Source organism: Schistocerca piceifrons, chromosome 7 (assembly GCF_021461385.2).
Source record: "Schistocerca piceifrons isolate TAMUIC-IGC-003096 chromosome 7, iqSchPice1.1, whole genome shotgun sequence".
Classification (NCBI taxonomy): domain Eukaryota; kingdom Metazoa; phylum Arthropoda; class Insecta; order Orthoptera; family Acrididae; genus Schistocerca; species Schistocerca piceifrons.
In genome coordinates, this window is record NC_060144.1 from 512,531,112 (window position 1) to 512,553,305 (window position 22,194).

The window sequence follows — 22,194 nt, forward strand, 5'->3', positions numbered from 1 at the left end:
ACTTAGCCCTAAAGGAGCAGATTGGTGTGGTTACCAAAAAGCAATGTGCCTGTTATGAATGAAATAAAACCAATTTTTAGAGACCTGAGTGACCCTGTTTTGCTTAGTAAATGTCTTCGTGGGGGCACTCAGAATACAAATGAAAGTTCCAACCCTTGCATATGGGAAAGATTACCCAAGAATGTTTTTGTTGGACTAAATCCATTAAAAGTTGGTGTACTAGATGCAATGATATGTTTCAATGATGGAGTGATAGGAAGGTTGGAAGTCATGAGATCCAGGCATAAAATGTGGCTCTGGTATGGAAGATCAATTGCTTGCATGTGACAGACAATGGGTGCATGAAGCTGAAAGATTCGTTCTTCAAGTTACCAAAGAAGCTAGAAGTGCTAAAAGGAATGCCAAGAGGAAGCTTGAAGATGAAGAAATGCTGCAGGATGAAGACTATGCTTCTGGAATGGTCTGAGAGACAGTTTAATTGGACCCATATCTTCATTCGCAATTTCCCGGAAGTTGTATTTTTCAGAATTCAGGTACAAATATTTCCTAAAGTTTATAAAGCATTGCTTTAATTTTTTTCTGTAACAAGCAATAGTCCATACTTATGTAGTAGACCTAAGCTTTATTGCAGAAACAACCAAATTATAGAAAAAATGACATTTTTATTTTAAAAAAATTGTAAAAATTAAAATGTAAGATGTGGTTTTTTAAATCCTTGTAATATATATAATAGGTGGAATTAAATAGGTCGAGTACCACAGCCATCATGTCATGCATATCTGGGAAAAATTTGGTCTCCTTCAAATGTATAACATTGGATTAAATGGTACTTCAATTTGAGGAAGCATTTTGAAAAAATAAATATATAAAAATGCATCAGTTTCTGTGTAATTTTTTTGATAACCCTAAGTGGGTTCAAAAATATTCAAAATACTTCTAATTTGTTTAGAAAGTGTGCTGCATTACCTGATATATACAAAAAATCTGTGAAACATATACATTGTAAACAGTGCCTAAAAGAAATAGGTGTTGATTTTTTACATAATATTGAGCCTGAAAAGTACCCTGTATCCTTAAGTCACAAAATTTGACCTTCTCATCCAAGTTTGCTTTCATCTACATATACATCACACTCCACAAGCCCCCCTAATGGTTTCACACTCCACAAGCCCCCCCCCCCTAATGGTTACTGGCAGAGAGTATTTCTGATACCACTAATTGATACCCCCATTCCCTGTTTTCTTATGAATGACGCATGGATAGGAGGATTGTCGATATTAGCCCTAATTTTTTGAATTTTCTTGTGGTCATTTCGTGAGATGTACGTGGGAGGAAGTAATATGTTGTCTGACTCTTCCCACAAAGTGCTGTTTTGGAATTACAATAGTAAACATTATAGTGAAGTGGAAATATTTGGAATTATTACACCCTTCATCATTCTAGTAAGCCTATGAAATTTACTAACAGCTACTGTAAAACTCTAAAACATTGTGTATGTGTGAATCAATGTGTGATGTGCTTGTTACCTTTGCAGTTGAAGTACGGAAGTCAGTGACATAATAATCCGTTGAAATGTGCTCCTGCTCTTAAATCATTGATTAAAAAACAAAATTTTTGGACACTGCTTAGAATGGTACCAACAGTATCATTAATGGTCTTTGAAGGTGGAAGGAGATTTACTGTCTGATGAGACACAGTACATTATGTGACGGCTCGGTTGTGGATGTGTAAACCTGGCATATGCATACAAATGTATCCATGTGTGTCCCAGCAACAGTGAAATGATTTAGTTTTCTGAGGTTGTGTGTTTAGGTTTGATCTTCGGTCCTGTTTGACGGGAAAATGATTGCAGGCTTATGCAGGCTGCAGGCAGTTGGATGCACACCACTCTGTAGGAATAGTTTGGAATCAAATCTTTTCTGTACCAGCTTGTCAGTGCTTCTGTCCATAAAACAATCTCAGCTGCACAATACTATGAAGAAAATCAAATGGTCTGCTGGACTTGGGTGTTCAATGTGCTGACTTGAATCAAATAAAAAACTAGAGATAAATTAGCATCAATAATACAGGGTGTTCCACTTGAAAGAGGCTCCACAAACAAAAATTTGCTTAATCAGCAGAGGGTTCTCATTATCCAACTGGTTCACAAACTCAAGAAACCTCTCGATGTAAACTGCACTTGTAACAGTAGCCTCGAAAAAAATTGGTCTGATATTGCGACACAATGATATTGCTCAGAACATGCCATTGTTTTGTGAATGCAGGAGTTGCTCGACCTGTGTATGTGTATTTTCATTACACCACAAACGTTCATCTGAGAGTTTACATAGTCAGAGAGGTGGAACCATGCCTCATCACTGAACCATTGTACTACAATATTCCTGGCTTCTGAGCAATAAATTGCTGAAACGAATGGCAGAATGTAATGTGTTTGTCTTTGTCATTGATATTCAGTTCCTGAACAACCTTTAGGGATATATGCTGCTTTCTTCACAGCTCTGTGACGTGTCTCATGACATTCCACAATCCTGAGATAAACGTTCAAACAGACTTTGTGGGAGAGGCCAACAATCGTTTCACGTCAGTCATGTCTTCTTAGATACAACACCGTTCCATTGCTCTCCATCTTGTTCACTAACTTTTGTATGCAGCATTTAGATGGTATATGCCGGTCACCAAACAGCTCAACAAATATTCACTGACATGTCTGAATGGAACCAGTAATTCAGATATTGTTTCACAAAAACATGCACTCTTAGACAGAATAGCAATACATTGACACTAAACACTAAACATTGAACACTGAGCTTGAGCCATAGTAATGCAAGAAAACACACTGTTGCATCAGATCATGATGCACAATGCAGTGTTGCCATGTCAAACATCACAAATTACACATTGCAATTTCAGCAGAATTACTACACATGTTTCTGGGGCGTCTTTCGAGTGGGACACCCTGTATATTTGTAATGTATCCAAGAACCTGGTGGCATTATTCACCATGCTTCAGAAAGAAAATATGCTTATGGAAGAGTGGAAACAAATACCACTTGAAGTCTACCAGAACATAATGGCCAGCATTTCTCAAAGATGGAAATAGTGGCAGAAGAAAGTTCTTGCACTACTAGTTACATTACTTGCACCTTTGGAATGAATAATAGTGGATTCCTGAGCCTTTTATCCACCTTATGTTCTTGACTCAGAAATGAGTAAATTACCAAATCATGAAACTAATAACAGTATCCTGAACAACACATCCCCATTAAAGCAAATTAGTTGTTTGTGCAAGGAAACTGAGACTTCAGATGATATTGACCATGTCATTATATTGAAACCCACATCCTGATCAGGTGTGGATTTCTCTCTGCAGGTAGCTTCTAAAATAAAAATTAGGTTTTCTTTATTGTAGTATTTTCAGAGAGGTTTCTTTATTACAATGCTGAAGTCTTGTGCAGGATTTGGTTGTACTAAAAGTGTGTGAAAGAAAGTAATATTCCGTTCCATAGATAAGGCTGTTTTAAAAACTACAAAAACTTTACTACACAATTTTCGAAATCTATTGAATTAATTATAACTGGACTGAAGGAGTGATACTGTTATGGAGCAAATGTGAATTTACTTCTATTTGAGAATATTTATTTGTGTATAAATATTATAAATTTGATGCTATAGGTTTTGATATAGCTGTCTCATGTCATGAAATATTATTTGCATGGAGTTCCTTTTTTTCTGTTCTTATCATGACGTCTATAACTTCTTTCTACATAATCTCAATATTGGTAACACTTTTCCCACTGATGAAGTATAAAGGAATGTGTGGACTGCAGTCTTAAAAAGGAAAAAGTTGATGGCAAAGGACCACACAAAACTATATGCAGCAAAAATTAAACAATAGAAATTTCCGGTAGAAATATCGACAATGCAGGGAAACATAGACTGCTACGTATAGTAAAGAAGACACATGAAGTTGCAGACAGGCCCTATTAAAAGACACTCACATGTAGCTTTCAGCCACAGCCGTCGTCAGTCCCCCCCCCACACACACACACACACACACGCACGCGCAAAACAAGTACACCTCACGCACATATGACCGCCAACTCCAGCATCTCGGGCCAGGATGCAACATCATGTGGTATGAAAGCAGCAATCTGGGAGGGGAAGGGAAGGGAAGGGAAGGGAAGGGAAGGAGGAGGGACAGTAGTGTGTGGGTGGAGAGAGAGACTAACGCTCTCTGATGGAGTGTGCAGGGACTAGACTCCAACAGGCAAAATGTCAGGCAGTTGAGCCAGGGAGGTGGGTAAAAAAGTAACAAAAAAGGAGAGGAGTGGGGAAAGACAGGCAGATGGGTTGGCAGAGGGCTACAAATAAACAGGGAGGGAGATGAGAGTGGGGAGGAGATGATAGGTCATAGGGGGTGGAAATTGTTGAGTGTAGGGTGTGAGGACCATATGTTACCATAGGTTGAGGCCAGGATAATTACAGGAGCAGAGAATGTGTTGTAAGGATAACTCCCATCTGCACATTTCAGAAAAGCTGGTGGAGGAGGGAAGGGTCCAGATGGCTCGGGTAGTGAAGGATCCATTGAAATCAAGTGTGTCATGTTCAGCTGCGTGTAGTGCAACAGGGTGGTGTACCTTGCTCTTGGCTTCAGTTTGGTGGTGGATCATCCTGGTGGACAGCAGGTTGGTAGTCATACCAATATAAAAAGTTGTGCAATGATTGCAGCAGAGCTTTTAAATGACTTGGCTGCACTCACAGGTGGCCGGACCCAATTGGGTTGGATAAACATGTGACAGGACTGGAATAGGAATTGCTGGGTGGATGGATTGGGGGAGCATCTGAAGGAAAAAAATAAGTCAACCAATTCAGAGAAGGAAAGTCATATGCATTTGAAAATGAAGGTGCATTTTATTTATTCTTTTCTTGATATGACTATAATTTTTTTTGTATAGAGTATTGTAGCATTAGAGTTGGTATGATTAAAGCACCAACAGGCAGGATGGTGGAAGCATAATTTCAGTAACAGAACATGGTATACTAGCTTGTAGATGTTAGCTGTAAAATCTTAATTTATGGGTAGAATAAATGCTAAAAATTACAACAACACGGGATAATTTCTATTTCCCTGTGTCACAGACATTGGTGAAGGATATGGTTGTATTGTTAACAACCACATTTCTCTGTTCTTTTTCTGTTGTGCTCAGTGGTGCTGTCATAAGGAATCTGCTGAACTTGTTGGCTGCAGGATAGAAGTCAATTTTTTCAGGTATCAGAAATGAACATCCCTGTGGTATTCAAGCAAATAAGATCACTACCTTATTCTCTAACACAGATTACGTGTTATTTCATTCAGTACAACAGTTTTCTCAGTACTTAACAGTTTTCTGATATACTCTGCTTCATGTCTTGATATTGCTGCTATATCTGTGTTGGATTTTAGTAAACACCATAAAACATAAATGCTTTTTATGTCTTAAAGCTGGATGTGATGGATAAAATAAAATGTAATTTCTTGTAACAAAATAAAAAAGCACATTTAACACACATTTCTCAGATTCTATTCCTGTAGAAGGGCTTCATTAAAGAAAACAAAATTCTGGTGCTCATGAGTTGTATACAAAGAAATAACTGAAAATGCTATGATTCAAACTTATTTTGTTAGTATTTCAACTAGCTAATTGTTGAAACAAATATCATCACATTACTATCAAGAATTTAAGAGATATTATGTTAATTGCAGTGTTAAATGCTTAAGACTAATACAACAGGTCACATAATTGTTGAAACAGATGCTTGATCTCATTTGTAAATAAGGAAATTATAACTGTCAGCTTCACTTTGTGTAGCATGTAATCACATACACTCAGCTTTATTCCACTCATCACATGATTTATAAGTTTGCTCCATATTTCAGTCTAGTAAAAATAGGATTCTGCATGATCTGAAAACCTATGAAAGTCACCCGGAAATTAAGTTTTCTCCTCTCCACCCCTACCTCCAGCCTCCTCCCACCTTTTTTTCCAGTTAAACGTATTTAGTCAGAACTGTAGTGCATGCATGACCAAGCTATGACCTAACAATCACTGGACTTCCATACAAGTGCTGATGGTTGTCAAAAGCTCTGCAGAATGGCTAAAAATGACTTCTCTTATTTTTTCTCCCCAACTGCAAGGCAAAGTTTGGGCTGTGATAAAGTTGCCAGTCCAAATTCATCATCAGCTGTGTCAGCTGTATGAGCCGAAGGTCATGACCAAACAGATGGTGTGTCACTGTTGAGGCAGTTGTTTGAAGGTAATCAAAGTGTCCATATTGGAGAGGGTCATGGGAGACTGCCCCTCATCAAGACAGCATTATGGAGCTGGTGAGACAGCACATTATGGAAAACTGTTGCACCACGAGTATGGATCTCAGTTGACATTTATCGCAGATATTGTGATCCTTGTTGCCTGAAACTGTTACTAAAACAGCTGCTGTTCAAGAATGTGTGTGCCAGGTGCATACCAAAAAATCTGATGCTCAAACTTGAAATGAATCGCTTAGAAGCAGTATTGACATTGTTGCAGCAATACCAGTATTATGATGATGAGTTCATCAACAGGATCATCACAGACAATGAAATATGGGTTGTCCGCTTTACGCCGGAAACTGTTGATGCATTGGCATCACAAAGGATTTCTGGTTCAACATACTGTCGGTGCAGAATGTGAAGCGCACAACGTGTGATGTGCAGAGTATTTTATGACAGGAAAGGCATTTTGCTTGTTGACTTCCATCCCAGAGATGAAACGGTGAACACTGGCCGTTACTGTGAAAGACTGCAGAAATTGTGAAGGGCCATTCAAAACAAGAGTCATGGAAAACTCGGTGCAGGTGTTATGCTGATCCTTGACAAAGCTCATCCTCATGCACCTTGGTGTACAATATGTTTTGAACAAGTTCAGCTTATAGCTGATTAATCAGTCACCATGCAGTCCTAATTTGATCCTAGCTGTTTCCATTTTTCTTGCACCTCCAGAAAATCCTGTCCTCTGATCAGCATTTTTACAATGACAAAGAGCTGAAGATTACTGAGGGTGCAGTCTCAGGTGGCACACTTCCGCAGCACAGGAGTACAAAAGTTGATCCTATAGTATGACAGTTGTCTCGGTCCTGGCAGTGATTGTCAGAAAATAGCTTTCAACATTGCTATATCAGTTACCAATAAATTTTTATGTAGCTTTTCTTTTGAAAAATATGAAAACTTAATTTCTGGATGACCATCACACTACATCACAGTCGCGTGTTTTCATAGAAGAAAGTAGGTTTTGTACGTTCACGAATGGGGTGGGGGGAGTATGCTGACTACACGTGTGTGAACTTTGAAGAAAGAGATAAACACTATGTCACCTGTTTATGTGTTAATGGCCAGCTTGTTGCTGACACTGCAATTTACTGTAGCAGATGAAAAGTTGCACCAAGTAAAATTTGTGAGAAATTTTATCAGCAAGCCCTGTAATTAAGAAGTGCATCAACGTATTTTTATATATAAACCAAATAGAAATAAAAATATCAACTGTGAATGTAAAAATATTTCTCTGCTGTTGGAAACAGTAGCTCAAATACTCAGTTTGCATAGCTGTCAAAAACACTCTTAAGATAAGTACTTATCTTCCATTGGCTTGCTTAAGGTGGGAGGGCCATTATAGATGGATGGATGGATGAATGGAGAGAGAGAGAGAGAGAGAGAGAGAGAGAGAGAGAGAGAGAGAGAGAGAGAGAGAGAGACCAGAATCAATCTAATGAAGCGTTCAACAGTAGTTTTGTTGACATTTTTGTTTAATCCAGTATCACATTGATGGCTGATGCCCAACACTTGTTCCTTTAATTACCATTGGTAACACTCCTTTGTAATTGTCAAATGTTCAACAGAAAATGTGTTGACCGTCAGGATCACAATACAATTTTGTTGGCAATTACCGATTTCTGTTTCCATTCAATAAGCATATTGTGTTGGGTGCTGTCAGACAGTATGCTTGTTGAAAAGACCTACTACAGGCATAGTGCAAGATGGTTTGTTAAATAAACTGAAACAAAAAGCACATATTGTGATCCTGACTGATAATAAACATTCTGATGAAGCAAACAGTAGTAATAGTGCTCACCTAGAGAAAATCTCCTTCTGAATAAAACTGTGAAGCATGTAGAAGTACATACTGGGAGCAATTTAGGGTGGAATGACTGCATAAATTTAGCAAAGGGGAAAGTAGATTCAGTTTGAGGGAAACATTCATTGTATGTGTAAGAGTTTACTTGTCTGACAAATTTTCGAGTATTGTTAACTGTTTGGAAACCTACAAGAAGTTGGATTAGTGGAACAGATTAACAAGATTCAAAGAAGTATTGTGCAGATTTGTTTAAGCAGCATGAAAGCATCACAGAAATGATTAGAAAACTTGTGAGTGGAAAGGAGGTGGAGCTATGAGGAGATCTCCCCTCCATCAAAATTTGTAGTAGTTGGCAGACTAGAAATTTAGATGTAGATTTTCACTATTCCTTCCCCCCCCCCTCTCCCTCCCCCTCCCTCACTCCCATCCACTCATATCAACACGTCAGTGTCAGTTAAACTTCATCACATGCTAATATCTTTTATGCATGTGATAGTAATTTTTATGAAACTATTCCATCTTCTAGTACAGGAAACTTTCACAAAAGTATTGTCATTATATGGACCTAGAATTTAAGTGGAATGGTTTTTTTATTATAAACGCAATTTACTAATGTGCTAACTTTCACATTTCTGTTCTGTTGTTAATGAGATTTTACTCTTCTAAAATAAGAAAATGACAACCACAAATGAATTCTTATAATGCAGTTTCAAAGATGTACTTTTATTGCTATTCATTGAAGCATTGTATCTTTGATTGTTTGTGTAAATTAAAACTGTAAATTTGTGTGTGTATATTAAACATTGCAGATTGGCACAAGGAAAAAATGTAACAGTAGATATAGCCATCATGTGGAAAGAGACAAAAAGATGAAAATTCATAATGTTTACAAATTATGTGAAATTATGGTTTAAAATTTGATTTGATATGAAATGTGTGAGATTCATATCAACCATCATCCTCATATAAACACTTGTGATATAAGACGACTTGTACATATGCATTTTCTCTCTGTATGACAAGAAACATAAGTTGAAAACTTTATTTTTTGTTCATTTCCAGTTCTATCTGTGCAGAGATTGCATTTGTTCTTGTTCTACACTATCTCAATAAAGAATTTCACAGTATGGTTGTAGTAATGCACTTTCCTTTTTTTCATGCAGATGAGGTTGGAATGTTGTGCAAAATGCTTCTAAGATTTGGCAGAGATGCTGATGCTGCTGCTTTGCAACATTTGCTTGATTCAGTGCTGAGTGAAATGCAGCGTAGCACGGACGAAATCTGGTCGGCCGATCTGCTATTGCAACCCGTCAGGGTGAGTTCTGTATGTGGCTCCTTAAGAATGTTGTAAATGGAAATCTGTAAAACAGAGTGTCGCCATAAAAGATTAACACATTCTCATTTCATAAAATGATTTAGTCTTTAAATTTGCTGTTGCACACATTCTCATTTCATAAAAGATTTAGTGTTTTAAATTTGCTGTTGCACACACAATGTTGTCTCTGAAATCTGTTTTGACTGTCCCTGTATCGTATATCTTACTTAGTACAGTACAAATGTATTTTTCCCTGATACTGTGAATGTTATAGAATGCTGTATGCAATACATCAGTACTCTTGTAGCTGATACAATACAAAGTTCTTTTCAAAAATTTAGATATGTATAAAATATGTAGATTGTAATTTCCCAAAGAATGGAAGTTATCAGACATGAATTGCATTTTATTATGATGCACTTTTTCAAAAGTGGACAGTCTATCTTCATTTTGTCTTAAGGAATGTGTCCTATTGCCCTTCATTCTGATTTATCTTAAAAAGTGTTCCGATTCACTGGGTGGAGCTGAAGGTTTCTTCCAAGGGTAACCCTCCACAACCTGGTTGTCCATCACAATCTCATTGTCCATCACAACCAACAAAATTAAACACAGAATGCACAGACAACACTAACTCTACCGAACGGTGGGAAACAGAATAAGCTGTGGAGTTCATCCTTGCGGTGTTTGTATTGTTTCTTGCTACACAAAATATTTTTTTGTGGGATACTGCACTGTTCACCTCAATGTTTGAGTTTTTTTGTGTGTGTTGGAAATAATAATAAACTAAACCAAGTAAAAACATGACTTCACATTGATGTTCCAAGAATTGATCTTTAAACCATGGGGGACAGGTGCTGGAAGAAAAGTTACTTTGTACTACACATATGAAGGGGCAAAATAGTAATCAGAGCTCCCTTTTATCTATTTATGCATCTGTTTTTTCTGATGAATGAATTCAATGAAAATTCTGAAAGCTGGTTGTTAAACCACCTCCAAAATATCTGCTCCCTTCTGTCTGCAATCCTGTCCTCAATAGAGTATTTACCGTTGTTTCAAAAGTCCTAAATAATAATCTGCAGCTTTTTCTGAATTAATGCTGTTACATATCTTGGAATGTAATTATTTATGTAAATATAAATATCATTATTGTATAGGGTAATATATGAACAGCAGGTTTACTGTCCTGAAAGACAGTCACTCAAATATTTAGGCAGTAGGAGCAAGCTTTTACATAATTCCAATTTTACTGTTTTATCTCTGTTACAGTCAATTGAAGTTCTTGGTCTAGAATGCAAAACTGTACTCTAAACCATGCATAGTTATTTGCATGTTCTGTGGACCATAATTGCGACCCCTTGTTATGGCATGGCATTTTACAGTTGTAGACATCACAGTGAAACATATGGCAACATGCTGACCACGTGCATGATTTATTAAGCATTTTTTAAAATGTGCATATGGTGTTTCATACTTACCTGTTGTAAGTTCAAATATCTGTCGCTCTGTCTTCCTTTGTTAAACGTGCTCCCCCCCCCTCTCCTCCCCCCCCCCCCCCCCCACACACACAATAGTACTTCATATTCAGAAATCCTCCTATGGACTAAGAGTTGTCAAGCACATTGATTTTAATTTGTGTTTGAAGTTAATTTTATTTTCCATTAAATTCTTTGCATCACTTGGTAGGTGGGTAAAGATTTTTTGGCTGAATACCTCACTTCTTCCTGTATGGCACACTAAGGCTGAGTGATGGATAGTGTATATAATTTCTTTGTCTAGAATTACATTTATGAATATTACTGTTGTTTTCCAAACTACCTACCTGGATAGCTACGCCTGTCCAGGATTTGGGGAAACTGGCTGGTTTGGAATCTAATTCACCTGATAGATTAATGACAAAGGGTGGTGTGCGGGCCACCTGAGGGTGCTGTTTGAGCATATCTGACTAGGTGAATACTAGGTTGATATTCCTGTCCTGCCTCAGTTACATGATTAACAAACAGTTCAGAAATGGGGTAGGTAGGGCATCTGGCGACACTCTATTACCAAAATACGGATTAACGTATTGACTCCATGAAGATATGGGATGAAAAGCAAGAAAAAGAAGACTGTTGTTTCCAGACTGCGATTGTTTGTTGACAACAAACTTCATAAGGGAGAACGAGTGTAAAATGTTAACATTGAAATGAATGAAATCCTAAACTTACTTCTGTGATGACCAGAAGTGAAATTTAAACTAAATTCAAAGGATATCCTGGAAGAAATTAAGCCACATAAGATAAAGTTTCATTCAATTTGACTCTGTATAATAACAAGTTTTCTAAAACTAATGTACTATTAAAAACAGTAGGCAAACAGAGGAGATGATGGTCAGAAGAAAGCTGAATTTTGGAAGTATAATCAAACAATCGAAGTTTGGAAGTATAATCAAACAATAAAATCCAGATTTGCTACTCCCCCATATAGTGGAGATGTTGAGTCACAGGTATGCACAACAACACAACTCTTAAGCAAGTAAGCTTTTGGCTAATGTCAGGGCGGGTTTTGTTGCATTTATCTGCAACACATTTCTACTATATGGTCAGTAGCAATCTATCCTTTTCACAATATTGTCAGTTTTGAAAGTATTTGAGTTGTAGCAGTCTTAGTGAAAGTAGTCGTTATTATGGTTACTGATGAAGTTCCTGGCTTTGGTGCCCAGGGGTATCGTATTTTATTTGAATTTATCGCATGATCCACAAATACAGTTGAAGATAAATATACTGGCATATGCCTTTCCATATGCTGTTTTTTTGAAGAGTCTCCATAATGTATTTTTTACTCTGCAGTTGATTGTTCATCTTTCAAAACATCCTGGCAGAGTAAAGCGTTGTAGTATGCCAGGACTCCAAGTCTGTTCTTTGCATTTTGTGGCAATGCTCTTACCATCAGAGCATTGCCAACAAAAGGTAAGAATCCAGCTTCGAGTCACTGGTTGGTATACTGTTCTAATTTGCCAGGATATTCCGTAAGAGCTTTCTGTGTTTTGTACAGTTGGTAATAACTCAATATTCTTAACATCTGTTTTTCTGAAGGAATTCATTGTAAATTTTTGCTGCATTTACATAAAATTACCCTTGAAGACAACAGGGAACGAGCATCTGCAGAATAAAAAGTACAGTGCATTGTAATCTTGCTATGTTTTTATGAATAATTTATGCAATACTCAGAGTATCTCCAGAGCAAAAGAGTAGCTACATTTTCCCAAGATTCTTCTGGTAACAGGGCACCTATCTCTCAACAACTGGAGCTCTTCATATGTAGAAATTCATTATCTTTTCCAAATGAGTATTCAGATGTCAAAATAACATATTCTACACAGACTATGATTAAGGCTATCAGATGGATATGTTAGAATATTGAAACCTACTATAGCTGATGTTTTGTCAAGAAAGAAACAGGAGAAAGAGTTTAATCTTGTGTATTGATTGTTTGAGGTTCATTTGTAATTTAGGCAGGCCTTGTTCAGTGTAGCTTTCTGGTGGATTTTTAAATTTTTATATTCAAGCGTAGTATATATCAAAACTTCTTTTAAGCAAATAATGACTATTCTCTTTAATTTATCTATTTTTCTGGGTTCGAAGTCATGGTTGTATCAAGTTTTTAAAGTTATGTCCGTTAGCTTCAACCACAACATGTATCAGTAGTATCACTTATATTATGAAAATAATGTTTCAGGAAATGATGTTCTCACTAAAGTTGTATTCAGCCTGAAGACTGGTTTACACATTGTAGTGCTTTACTAGATGTGGTTCTATAATACTATTAGATGTAGTATCCCTGTGCCTGTCTTTGCTTTGGGGGTTGATTTACCCAGGCAGTTATAGTGTGACTTCTAGAGTGGGGAAAAATCATTCTAGGACTGACTGAGACATGAGCCCGGTGCCTTTGGTTTGATAGTCTCACACCTACACCATTGAACCAGACTTGATCTTATGCAAGAGCATCAGTATAAATGTATCCAAGAAATGGCAGTTCTGAAGAAACGGACTTTTTATACATAACAGACTCATATTTCTCAGTAGATAAAGAACAATATTCCTACTTAATAGTTTTATGAACATAGATAATGTTGGAACTCGGAAGGTAAGTGTATTTCACTAGAGTAAGCAAACTATATATTTAATATACACTCCTGGAAATGGAAAAAAGAACACATTGACACCGGTGTGTCAGACCCACCATACTTGCTCCGGACACTGCGAGAGGGCTGTACAAGCAATGATCACACGCACGGCACAGCGGACGCACCAGGAACCGCAGTGTTGGCCGTCGAATGGCGCTAGCTGTGCAGCATTTGCGCACCGCCGCCGTCAGTGTCAGCCAGTTTGCCGTGGCATACGGAGCTCCATCGCAGTCTTTAACACTGGTAGCATGCCGCGACAGCGTGGACGTGAACCGTATGTGCAGTTGACGGACTTTGAGCGAGGGCGTATAGTGGGCATGCGGGAGGCCGGGTGGACGTACCGCCGAATTGCTCAACACGTGGGGCGTGAGGTCTCCACAGTACAGCGATGTTGTCGCCAGTGGTCGGCGGAAGGTGCACGTGCCCGTCGACCTGGGACCGGACCGCAGCGACGCACGGATGCACGCCAAGACCGTAGCATCCTACGCAGTGCCGTAGGGGACCGCACCGCCACTTCCCAGCAAATTAGGGACACTGTTGCTCCTGGGGTATCGGCGAGGACCATTCGCAACCGTCTCCATGAAGCTGGGCTACGGTCCCGCACACCGTTAGGCCGTCTTCCGCTCACGCCCCAACATCGTGCAGCCCGCCTCCAGTGGTGTCGCGACAGGTGTGAATGGAGGGACGAATGGAGATGTGTTGTCTTCAGCGATGAGAGTCGCTTCTGCCTTGGTGCCAATGATGGTCGTATGCGTGTTTGGCGCTGTGCAGGTGAGCGCCACAATCAGGACTGCATACGACCGAGGCACACAGGGCCAACACCCGGCATCATGGTGTGGGGAGCGATCTCCTACACTGGCCGTACACCACTGGTGATCGTCGAGGGGACACTGAATAGTGCACGGTACATCCAAACCGTCATCGAACCCATCGTTCTACCATTCCTAGACCGGCAAGGGAACTTGCTGTTCCAACAGGACAATGCACGTCCGCATGTATCCCGTGCCACCCAACGTGCTCTAGAAGGTGTAAGTCAACTACCCTGGCCAGCAAGATCTCCGGATCTGTCCCCCATTGAGCATGTTTGGGACTGGATGAAGCGTAGTCTCACGCGGTCTGCACGTCCAGCACAAACGCTGGTCCAACTGAGGCGCCAGGTGGAAATGGCATGGCAAGCCGTTCCACAGGACTACATCCAGCATCTCTACGATCGTCTCCATGGGAGAATAGCAGCCTGCATTGCTGCGAAAGGTGGATATACACTGTACTAGTGCCGACATTGTGCATGCTCTGTTGCCTGTGTCTATGTGCCTGTGGTTCTGTCAGTGTGATCATGTGATGTATCTGACCCCAGGAATGTGTCAATAAAGTTTCCCCTTCCTGGGACAATGAATTCACGGTGTTCTTATTTCAATTTCCAGGAGTGTAATTAATACAATAAGGGATGATATCTGTAATGAGTTAATTATACTAAATTACTTTCCTTGTGTAATTAAATGCAGGGTATCCATCAAGTTAGCAAGTGAAGCTAGAAAATATTCACAAAATATATTTTTATTTATTTGTCAAGAAAATTGAGTTGATGCTGAAAACTAAAAATTTGAAATAGAAAAAGAAGTCAGACTTATAGAGGAAATCTTGTTGGATATGAACCAAAATGACTAGCATAACATACCATTGGTTAATATTTCTCAACTGACCACTTTGTTTAGAAAGCTCTACAACTGATAATGTTTATGAACTTATTGCATTGTTTTTATGCCTTCAGTTTTTTGTGTCAACTGACATGACTACTATTGTGGAAGATAAATGTTTTGGACTGTTTCTGTAAACCTCAAGCCAGGCCCAGTGTTACCTTGATGAACACGACAAACCTTCAAACTACCTCCATATTGGCCTGTAGAACTGACTCTTCACAGCCTATGACTGAATCAAGACCTTCATCTCTTCAGTTTGACATCTTGTTATGTGGCCATGCCAGCTGTGTAATCAAATTGGTAACTGTATGATTGCAGACTATATGACTGCAGACTCTTGAAAATAGATATAAACTATCCCAAGAAAGTCTACTAACAAGGTTTCAAGAACCAGCTGTAAATGATGATTCAATGAATATACTCCAACCCACTAGGTATTACTCACATAGGGATCGTGAAGGCAAGATTAGAATAATTACAGCATGAACAGCAGCATTCAGTCAATCATTCTTCTCACGCTAAATACATGAATGGAATGGGAAGAAACCTTAATAACTGGTACATTGGGATGTACCCTCTGCCATGCACTTCTGGTGGTTTGCAGAATATGGATGTAGATGTAGGTGTAGATGACTGTATGTTAAACCCCCCCCCCCCCCCCCCCTCCTGTAGAAATTGAGAAAGGGCCAACTCCTGTCGAAGAAATCTTTTCCACTTTGAAATTTCAATCTTTCCTTCCTTTCTAGTTTAGAAAATGGTTGTTCATTTGTACATGTGAAGCATAGACAATAAATTTACAGTCTGCTGCAATTGCTCTGGCATGGAAAACTGAATGTAGTCTTAGCAAGCTGTCATAGGCTTTGTTTATGTATGGACAGAAGGTTAACTACTGTTAGTGATTTAACTTGTGCAGCAGGAGAGGGAGTGTTCCTGTGGGCATTGTGAATGGATACTGGCCAGCTTATATACCACTGGTTAGAGAGGTGAAAGTGTTCTACCGGTTGGCCCTGGACTTGCAGCATAGCATATTTTTATACTATGTGTTAGGCTGAGTTAGTAAAACGCCTAACCACACCCATTTGGTGGCACCCAGAGAGCATGCTAATGGAACTCCACGTAAACTCCCTTGGTGCTATATACCACACAGCTGATTGAAGGGGCCTACCTACATTGTAATCTTCAAAAGACCTGATTGCATGATGCACTCTCTCCATAACATAGTTAGAGATGGTAAAATAATTGCTTTACTTATGGATAGGTTTCAGTTGATGGGAAATTGGAACAAATGTAACATTTTTGAGAGCAAGCCATGTACTTGGAAGTGCAGCGGCTACTAGACAGTACATAGAATAAAGCTCTCCCCCAATTGCCACTATGTATAAAGCAGAGAGAACCAAATCGTAGTCCTGCCATGCTGGTCTTACCTTTTTCCATGACTCACAAACATAGGAACACTGTGTGCTAGTTATCGTGACAGTTAACAACACTGGTTGATGCAAACATGAAGAGCTTGTGTGTCAGGTACTTACTTGAGATATGAGGCAAGCTGTGCAGTGGCATCATCACTGCTAACACTAAAAGGAGTGGTATTATGGTTGCTGCTGGTATGGAACACCACTGATGATGCTACCATTGGTGTAATCCAGCATGAAGAAGTGTCTGTTAGCTTCTCTGTAGCTCTTGTGAAGACTAACTTCACATTGAAACTTGCACTAGCTTCCATCAAGCATTTGGTTCAGATACATTCTTCCCAGGACCCAGTATGCACACCCATTTATCTTTCACCTCGGTTAAGTGACGAGTAACTATTATTTCTATAGATATTTTTCTGTATGTGTCTGTAGTGCTGTATAAACTTAATTCCCACACGTTGTCTCAGATCTGGCTCTCCAACTCAAGAAAGAGCGCTTGTGAGGTCTAAAAAAGCTTCATACTAGTTTATGTATTCCCCCATGCCCAGAAAAACAAATGGTTCGCGTTCTTGCAGGGCAGGGGTGTCTTCGCGGGTATTCAACACCTGTAGGAACTGCTGGCCTTATCCCTATGCCACTGTGTTTAAAAGCTTATTGAGAGCCACATATCCCATTCCGGCAAGTTTACACTGAAAGTCAGCCATGTTGGCTTCCAATGCTTTCATGCCTGCCTCTCCTGTGAACCAAAATTAGCTGTGCATATTACTTCCTGAAATTAATTATATGCAGATATCTATGACATTGTCTTCTTTAAACTACAGTAAATCGAGCTTATATTAGCTGATGAAAGCTGTTATTCAGTAATCTGTGAATGAGACAGAATGGATTGTGGACCCCCATCATGGTACCACATTACACTCGCTCTAGTTGTGTATTGAACCAGTCCCTCTGTACAACTTGATAATGTCTGTATGACTAAGCAAAAGAGAATGTGGACACCCATGATTTTTTTGTCTGTGTATAAAATTTGCCTGAGGAATGGGACATTATCTCCTGAAATGCATTGTTTGCTTCATAATGTGGGTGCCATTAATAAACAGTAACAGAAGTAATTTTCAGAGACTGTTCGCGTTCAGAATAACCTTCAGCCACGCACTCTCAGTTTTGTGGTTGAGCAAGTAGATGTACAGGTTATGACACTGGAGGAGCTCCATGTTCTCTAATGGCATCAACAGTATTTAAATGGCAACTATTTTTTGTTTTAAACATTTATATAATAATATCAATTCATGCCCAAGGAAAATGCTTCTCACTTAAATTTTTTAGAGTTCTTCTTTCCTCTGTGTTCTGTCTATGAACGTCATAGCTGCAAAAAACAATCTTTCTTCACTTTTAATGTGGTATTGATAGATAGTGGTCATCACAAATATACACTAGCCTGACAAATCCCCTATCTGGTGGTATGTAAACATATTACACTTTCTCCACCAAATTTGTGTGTGTGTGTGTGTGTGTGTGTGTGTGTGTGTGTGTGAGAGAGAGAGAGAGAGAGAGAGAGAGAGAGAGAGAGAGAGAGAGAGAGACTAATGGAGGAGATCAACTTTTGTGAGAGTACTTGATGTGGGTGGAGAGTCTCCTCTGGACTCCAAAATATTTTCTTAAATCCAGTATCCCTCAATAAATATTGCACTGCAAAACTGTTTGTCACTCTTCTTTCTTCCACTGTGTTATGTCATGATAGTTCGGAGGACAGTTATTGTGAAAACTTGTAGGATAACTACTGTGCTTATAGGGATTCATCCACACATGCAAAGAAACAAATTAGGACTTTTTCAGTTGCAGCCAAAAACTGCAAAATTTTTGTCTGTGGAACAACATAAGTACAAAACAAATATGACAATCTGTTATTTAGGATGCTATAAATTGTATGATTATTTCTATGTAAAAATATATGAAAAAACATCCATACTCCAATTTTGTTCATCTTTGCACTGTAATAGAGTGGATACATTCCTGTCCATTTATGCTCTTTAATTAGACACATGATAACTTTCTGAAAGCTGGTAAGCACTGTGATGTATTCTTGATGGAGTTGTGTGTTACATAAGCATACCTGCATGATATGTAGAACATAATATATTGTATTATTTTTAGTAAGTAATTAGTTGTTATCCATAACTGAGGCATTTAGTTGTCAGTTTGCACATGAATGTGCCTACACGTGTACAACAATATTACCCTCACAACATCTGGGTCACACTCACCCTGGAGCCCGAGTGACTGCTCATCCTTGTTAACATTCTTACTTGTCACTATTTCTTCCCTGAGGAAGAAACTAATAGTTCCAAAAGCCAGGATAGTTTCGCGTACTTTTATGTGTATGTATTGGTAGCACTAAGACTTTCATCTCTTGAAGATAAGTACCGAGAGCAATTTTATCTCATAATTTCGGAATCTAATTATACAAATATCATTAAGATTCTCTTTCTTTGTTGTAAATATTGCTTAACTGGCCATTTCTTTCTTTCCAGAGCTTTGGACCAGATGCAACAACGAATAGCATCATCGAGTCATTCAATGCAGGTGTTTCTTCTGGAACGAACCTTCATTTGCTAGGTAATATGGAGGAACATTTCATTTCTAATATGTGTTAGTCAAAGAGGTGTAGTGCTTAAGTTATTGGACTTTCATTCAGGAGAACCAGGATTCAGTTTCCCATCCATCATCCAGATTTATGTTTTCCAAAGTATCCTAAATTGTTTAATGCAAATATTGGATGGTTTCTTTGATAAGGACACAGCCAGATTCCTTTCCCAATCCTAGCTTTTACTCTGTCTAGAGTGACCTTGTTGTCATTGGGATGTTAAATCATAATCTTCCTTCCTTTTCTAAAATGTAGAGGATGTAATTCTACAAAATTCTAATTATTTGGCTTTCCAGAAGTGAAATGTGCCATTTTCACAGCAAAAATTGTGATATTTGTTGTGCAGTGTAGCCCTCTAAACGTGTTTTCCAGTTTTTGAAGTAATTGGTAAATTCTTACGTAATGATTCTATTTTATCCTTCATCTACAGCGGATTTGCTGAAACTGTCTCGATCCTGGTCACCTGGTTAGTCGTCATGACTTTACGAGTCTATTTTTCAAAACCTTTGTCTGAAATTTGCCCATTGTCCATTGTGTATGTAGCCCAATGCACATGAAGAGTCATGTATGTCATCTTTCATCTATGCTGTATTATTGCAGGGTGTTTATGACCCGGGACAACATAGAGATACAGGAAAACCTGTGAATTTTTTCATGCGGGAGAAAACCGGGAAAAACATGGGAATTTTTAGAATTCCGGGAATTTTTCATTGTTTGTTTTCAGTGAAATTTTTGTAACTTTGACTGGTAAGAACCGATACTCTAACAAAGGATATTACTGTATCTCGCTACTGCAGCAGTAAAACATGAACAAGAGGGAAAAAAATGAAAATAAGACTTAAGTTGCGGAAATACGCCATGTACAACAACAAAACACAGCTCTCATACAAGCGTCTGCCAGCAGCAAAATGTGTCAAAGGCTTTAGGAAGACTATGCAATCCAGAATGAGATTTTCACTGTGCCGTGGAGTATGTGCTGTTATGAAACTTTCTGGCAGATTAACTGTGTGGTGGACCGAGACTCAAACTCAAGACCTTTGCCTTTCATGGGCAAGTGCTCTACCATCCGGGTTACCCAAGTACGACTCACGACCCGTCCTCACAGCTTTACTTCTGCCAGTACCTCGTCTCCTACCTTCAAAACTTCACAGAAGCTCTCCTGTGAACCTTGCAGAACTAGCACTCCTGGAAGGTTTGCAGGAGAGCTTCTGTGAAGTTTGGAAGGTAGGAGATGAGGTACTGCTCTGAGGACAGGTCGTGAGTGGTGCTTGGGTAGCTCAGATGATAGAGCACTTGCCCATGAAAGGCAAAGGTCCCGAGTTCGAATCTCGGTCTGGCACTCAGCTTTAATCTGTCAGGAAGTTTGACTATGCAATGCTTCATAACAACAAATTGCCTGTGATTAGTGTGACATCACAACTGCATACATTAAATTTGTTTGAGCAGTTGCGAGCGAGCTCATGCACATGCACAGTTGAGTCTTGTATGGGTAGTACCTTCTCCCATTTGTGGCTACAGAAGTGTGGCAGTTAGCTGTATAAGCAATAGCAGCATGCAGCCAGATGTTACCTGGAAGAATTTTACTGACACGCCTAAGCTGCCAGATTCACACATGTGGACCTAGGGGTTGGGGGGCAAACCGGGTATCTGTCTTGGGTGGCGATTTTTTTTTTTTTTTTTTTTTGGGGGGGGGCAAATTCATTATCCTTGAGGAAAAAGACCTTGTTTCAAAAAGTGGGTCACCCAGTGCACGTTGGTCTATCGATTATTCATATGATGTGGAAACGCATCCCAGATGGTTTTTGAACATTTTTGAACAAATTCTAAGTTGATTTCTGAGTGAATCATAAGTTGATTTTTGAATGTGTGCATAGTGTACGTGATGTCTCTGGCAGAGGAATCCCCGTTGCATCTAGAAGTAAACTTTCTTGCAGACAAAAGGGGATGGGGCTATACCAGCTGAAAGGAATAAAGCCTAACGGGTGAATGCCAATTGCTGTTTATGTGGTTGACTGGGTTTGCAAATGATCAGCATTGTTATAATTACTAGTAAAATCCATAGATTCAGACTACCAGAGTGGAAATAAACAACTAACAGGAATAGCAGGCAAGAAAGATTACATGTTATCTTCTCAGAGTACCCAAGAAAATGAGATTTTGATTGAAAAGTTTTAGCCAGTCCGCTACACTTGTAAGGGCGAGTTGTACAGTCCCAGGCTATCAGCTGCTAAAGTTCTATTCTGGGACTAGCACAGAAAACGCTTTGTACGAACATGTAATAACGCGTAACGGTAGAATAAATGTGGGATAACTAAACTGGTGATTGTGGCAGGGTTAGTGAAGTAAACTAGAGAATAAGTTTTGACACTGGCAGGAATAAGTACAGAATTAGTCATGAGAAGATTGTTTGTTAGAACGAGGAAGGAGGAGAAACGGGGAATCACACAAATTGTGGAAGAGTATGACGATTCCAAATTTATATAAAAATTTTTATACTACTACTACTTTTCAATCTCATGCTTCAGAAGCTGGAGCATATGAATGAAATGCGAAACTATTCCCTAACATAAAACCTTTTGCTTGTAGTTGGCCTAATAGGCATTTGATTTTGGTATTTCGTGAATTATATTCTGTTGTGTTATAAAAATGACCATTTGTGCCAAAACAGTCTTGTTTATTTGGCGTGTGTTACAATTGCTGCAATATTAGGCAGGCCTATTTTGTTTTATCTAGCAGACAGTGAGAAAATACACATAAACCACACCAATCGTGGTTACTATTTTACAGTATTAGACAATGACATTTCATTTTTTGATG

The 22,194-nt window shown here is 38.9% G+C and overlaps 2 protein-coding genes across 3 annotated transcripts in view; one reads left to right on the forward strand and one right to left on the reverse strand.

Moving 5' to 3' along the window:
• The window catches only part of LOC124805145 (elongator complex protein 1), a 134,097-nt gene that overhangs the window by 102,699 nt on the left and 9,204 nt on the right, over positions 1 to 22,194 (forward strand). For both annotated transcript variants that reach the window (XM_047265613.1, XM_047265614.1), the window contains exons 12-13: positions 9,311 to 9,462; positions 19,265 to 19,349. In XM_047265613.1, coding sequence (XP_047121569.1) covers positions 9,311 to 9,462; positions 19,265 to 19,349 — 237 coding nt within the window. The remainder of the gene's footprint in view (positions 1 to 9,310; positions 9,463 to 19,264; positions 19,350 to 22,194) is intronic.
• Positions 9,144 to 22,194, reverse strand: part of LOC124805146 (odorant receptor coreceptor-like) — a 275,309-nt gene continuing 262,258 nt past the window's right edge. Inside the window, exon 8 of the mRNA XM_047265615.1 lies at positions 9,144 to 9,506. The gene's annotated coding sequence lies outside the window, so the exon portion shown is untranslated. The remainder of the gene's footprint in view (positions 9,507 to 22,194) is intronic.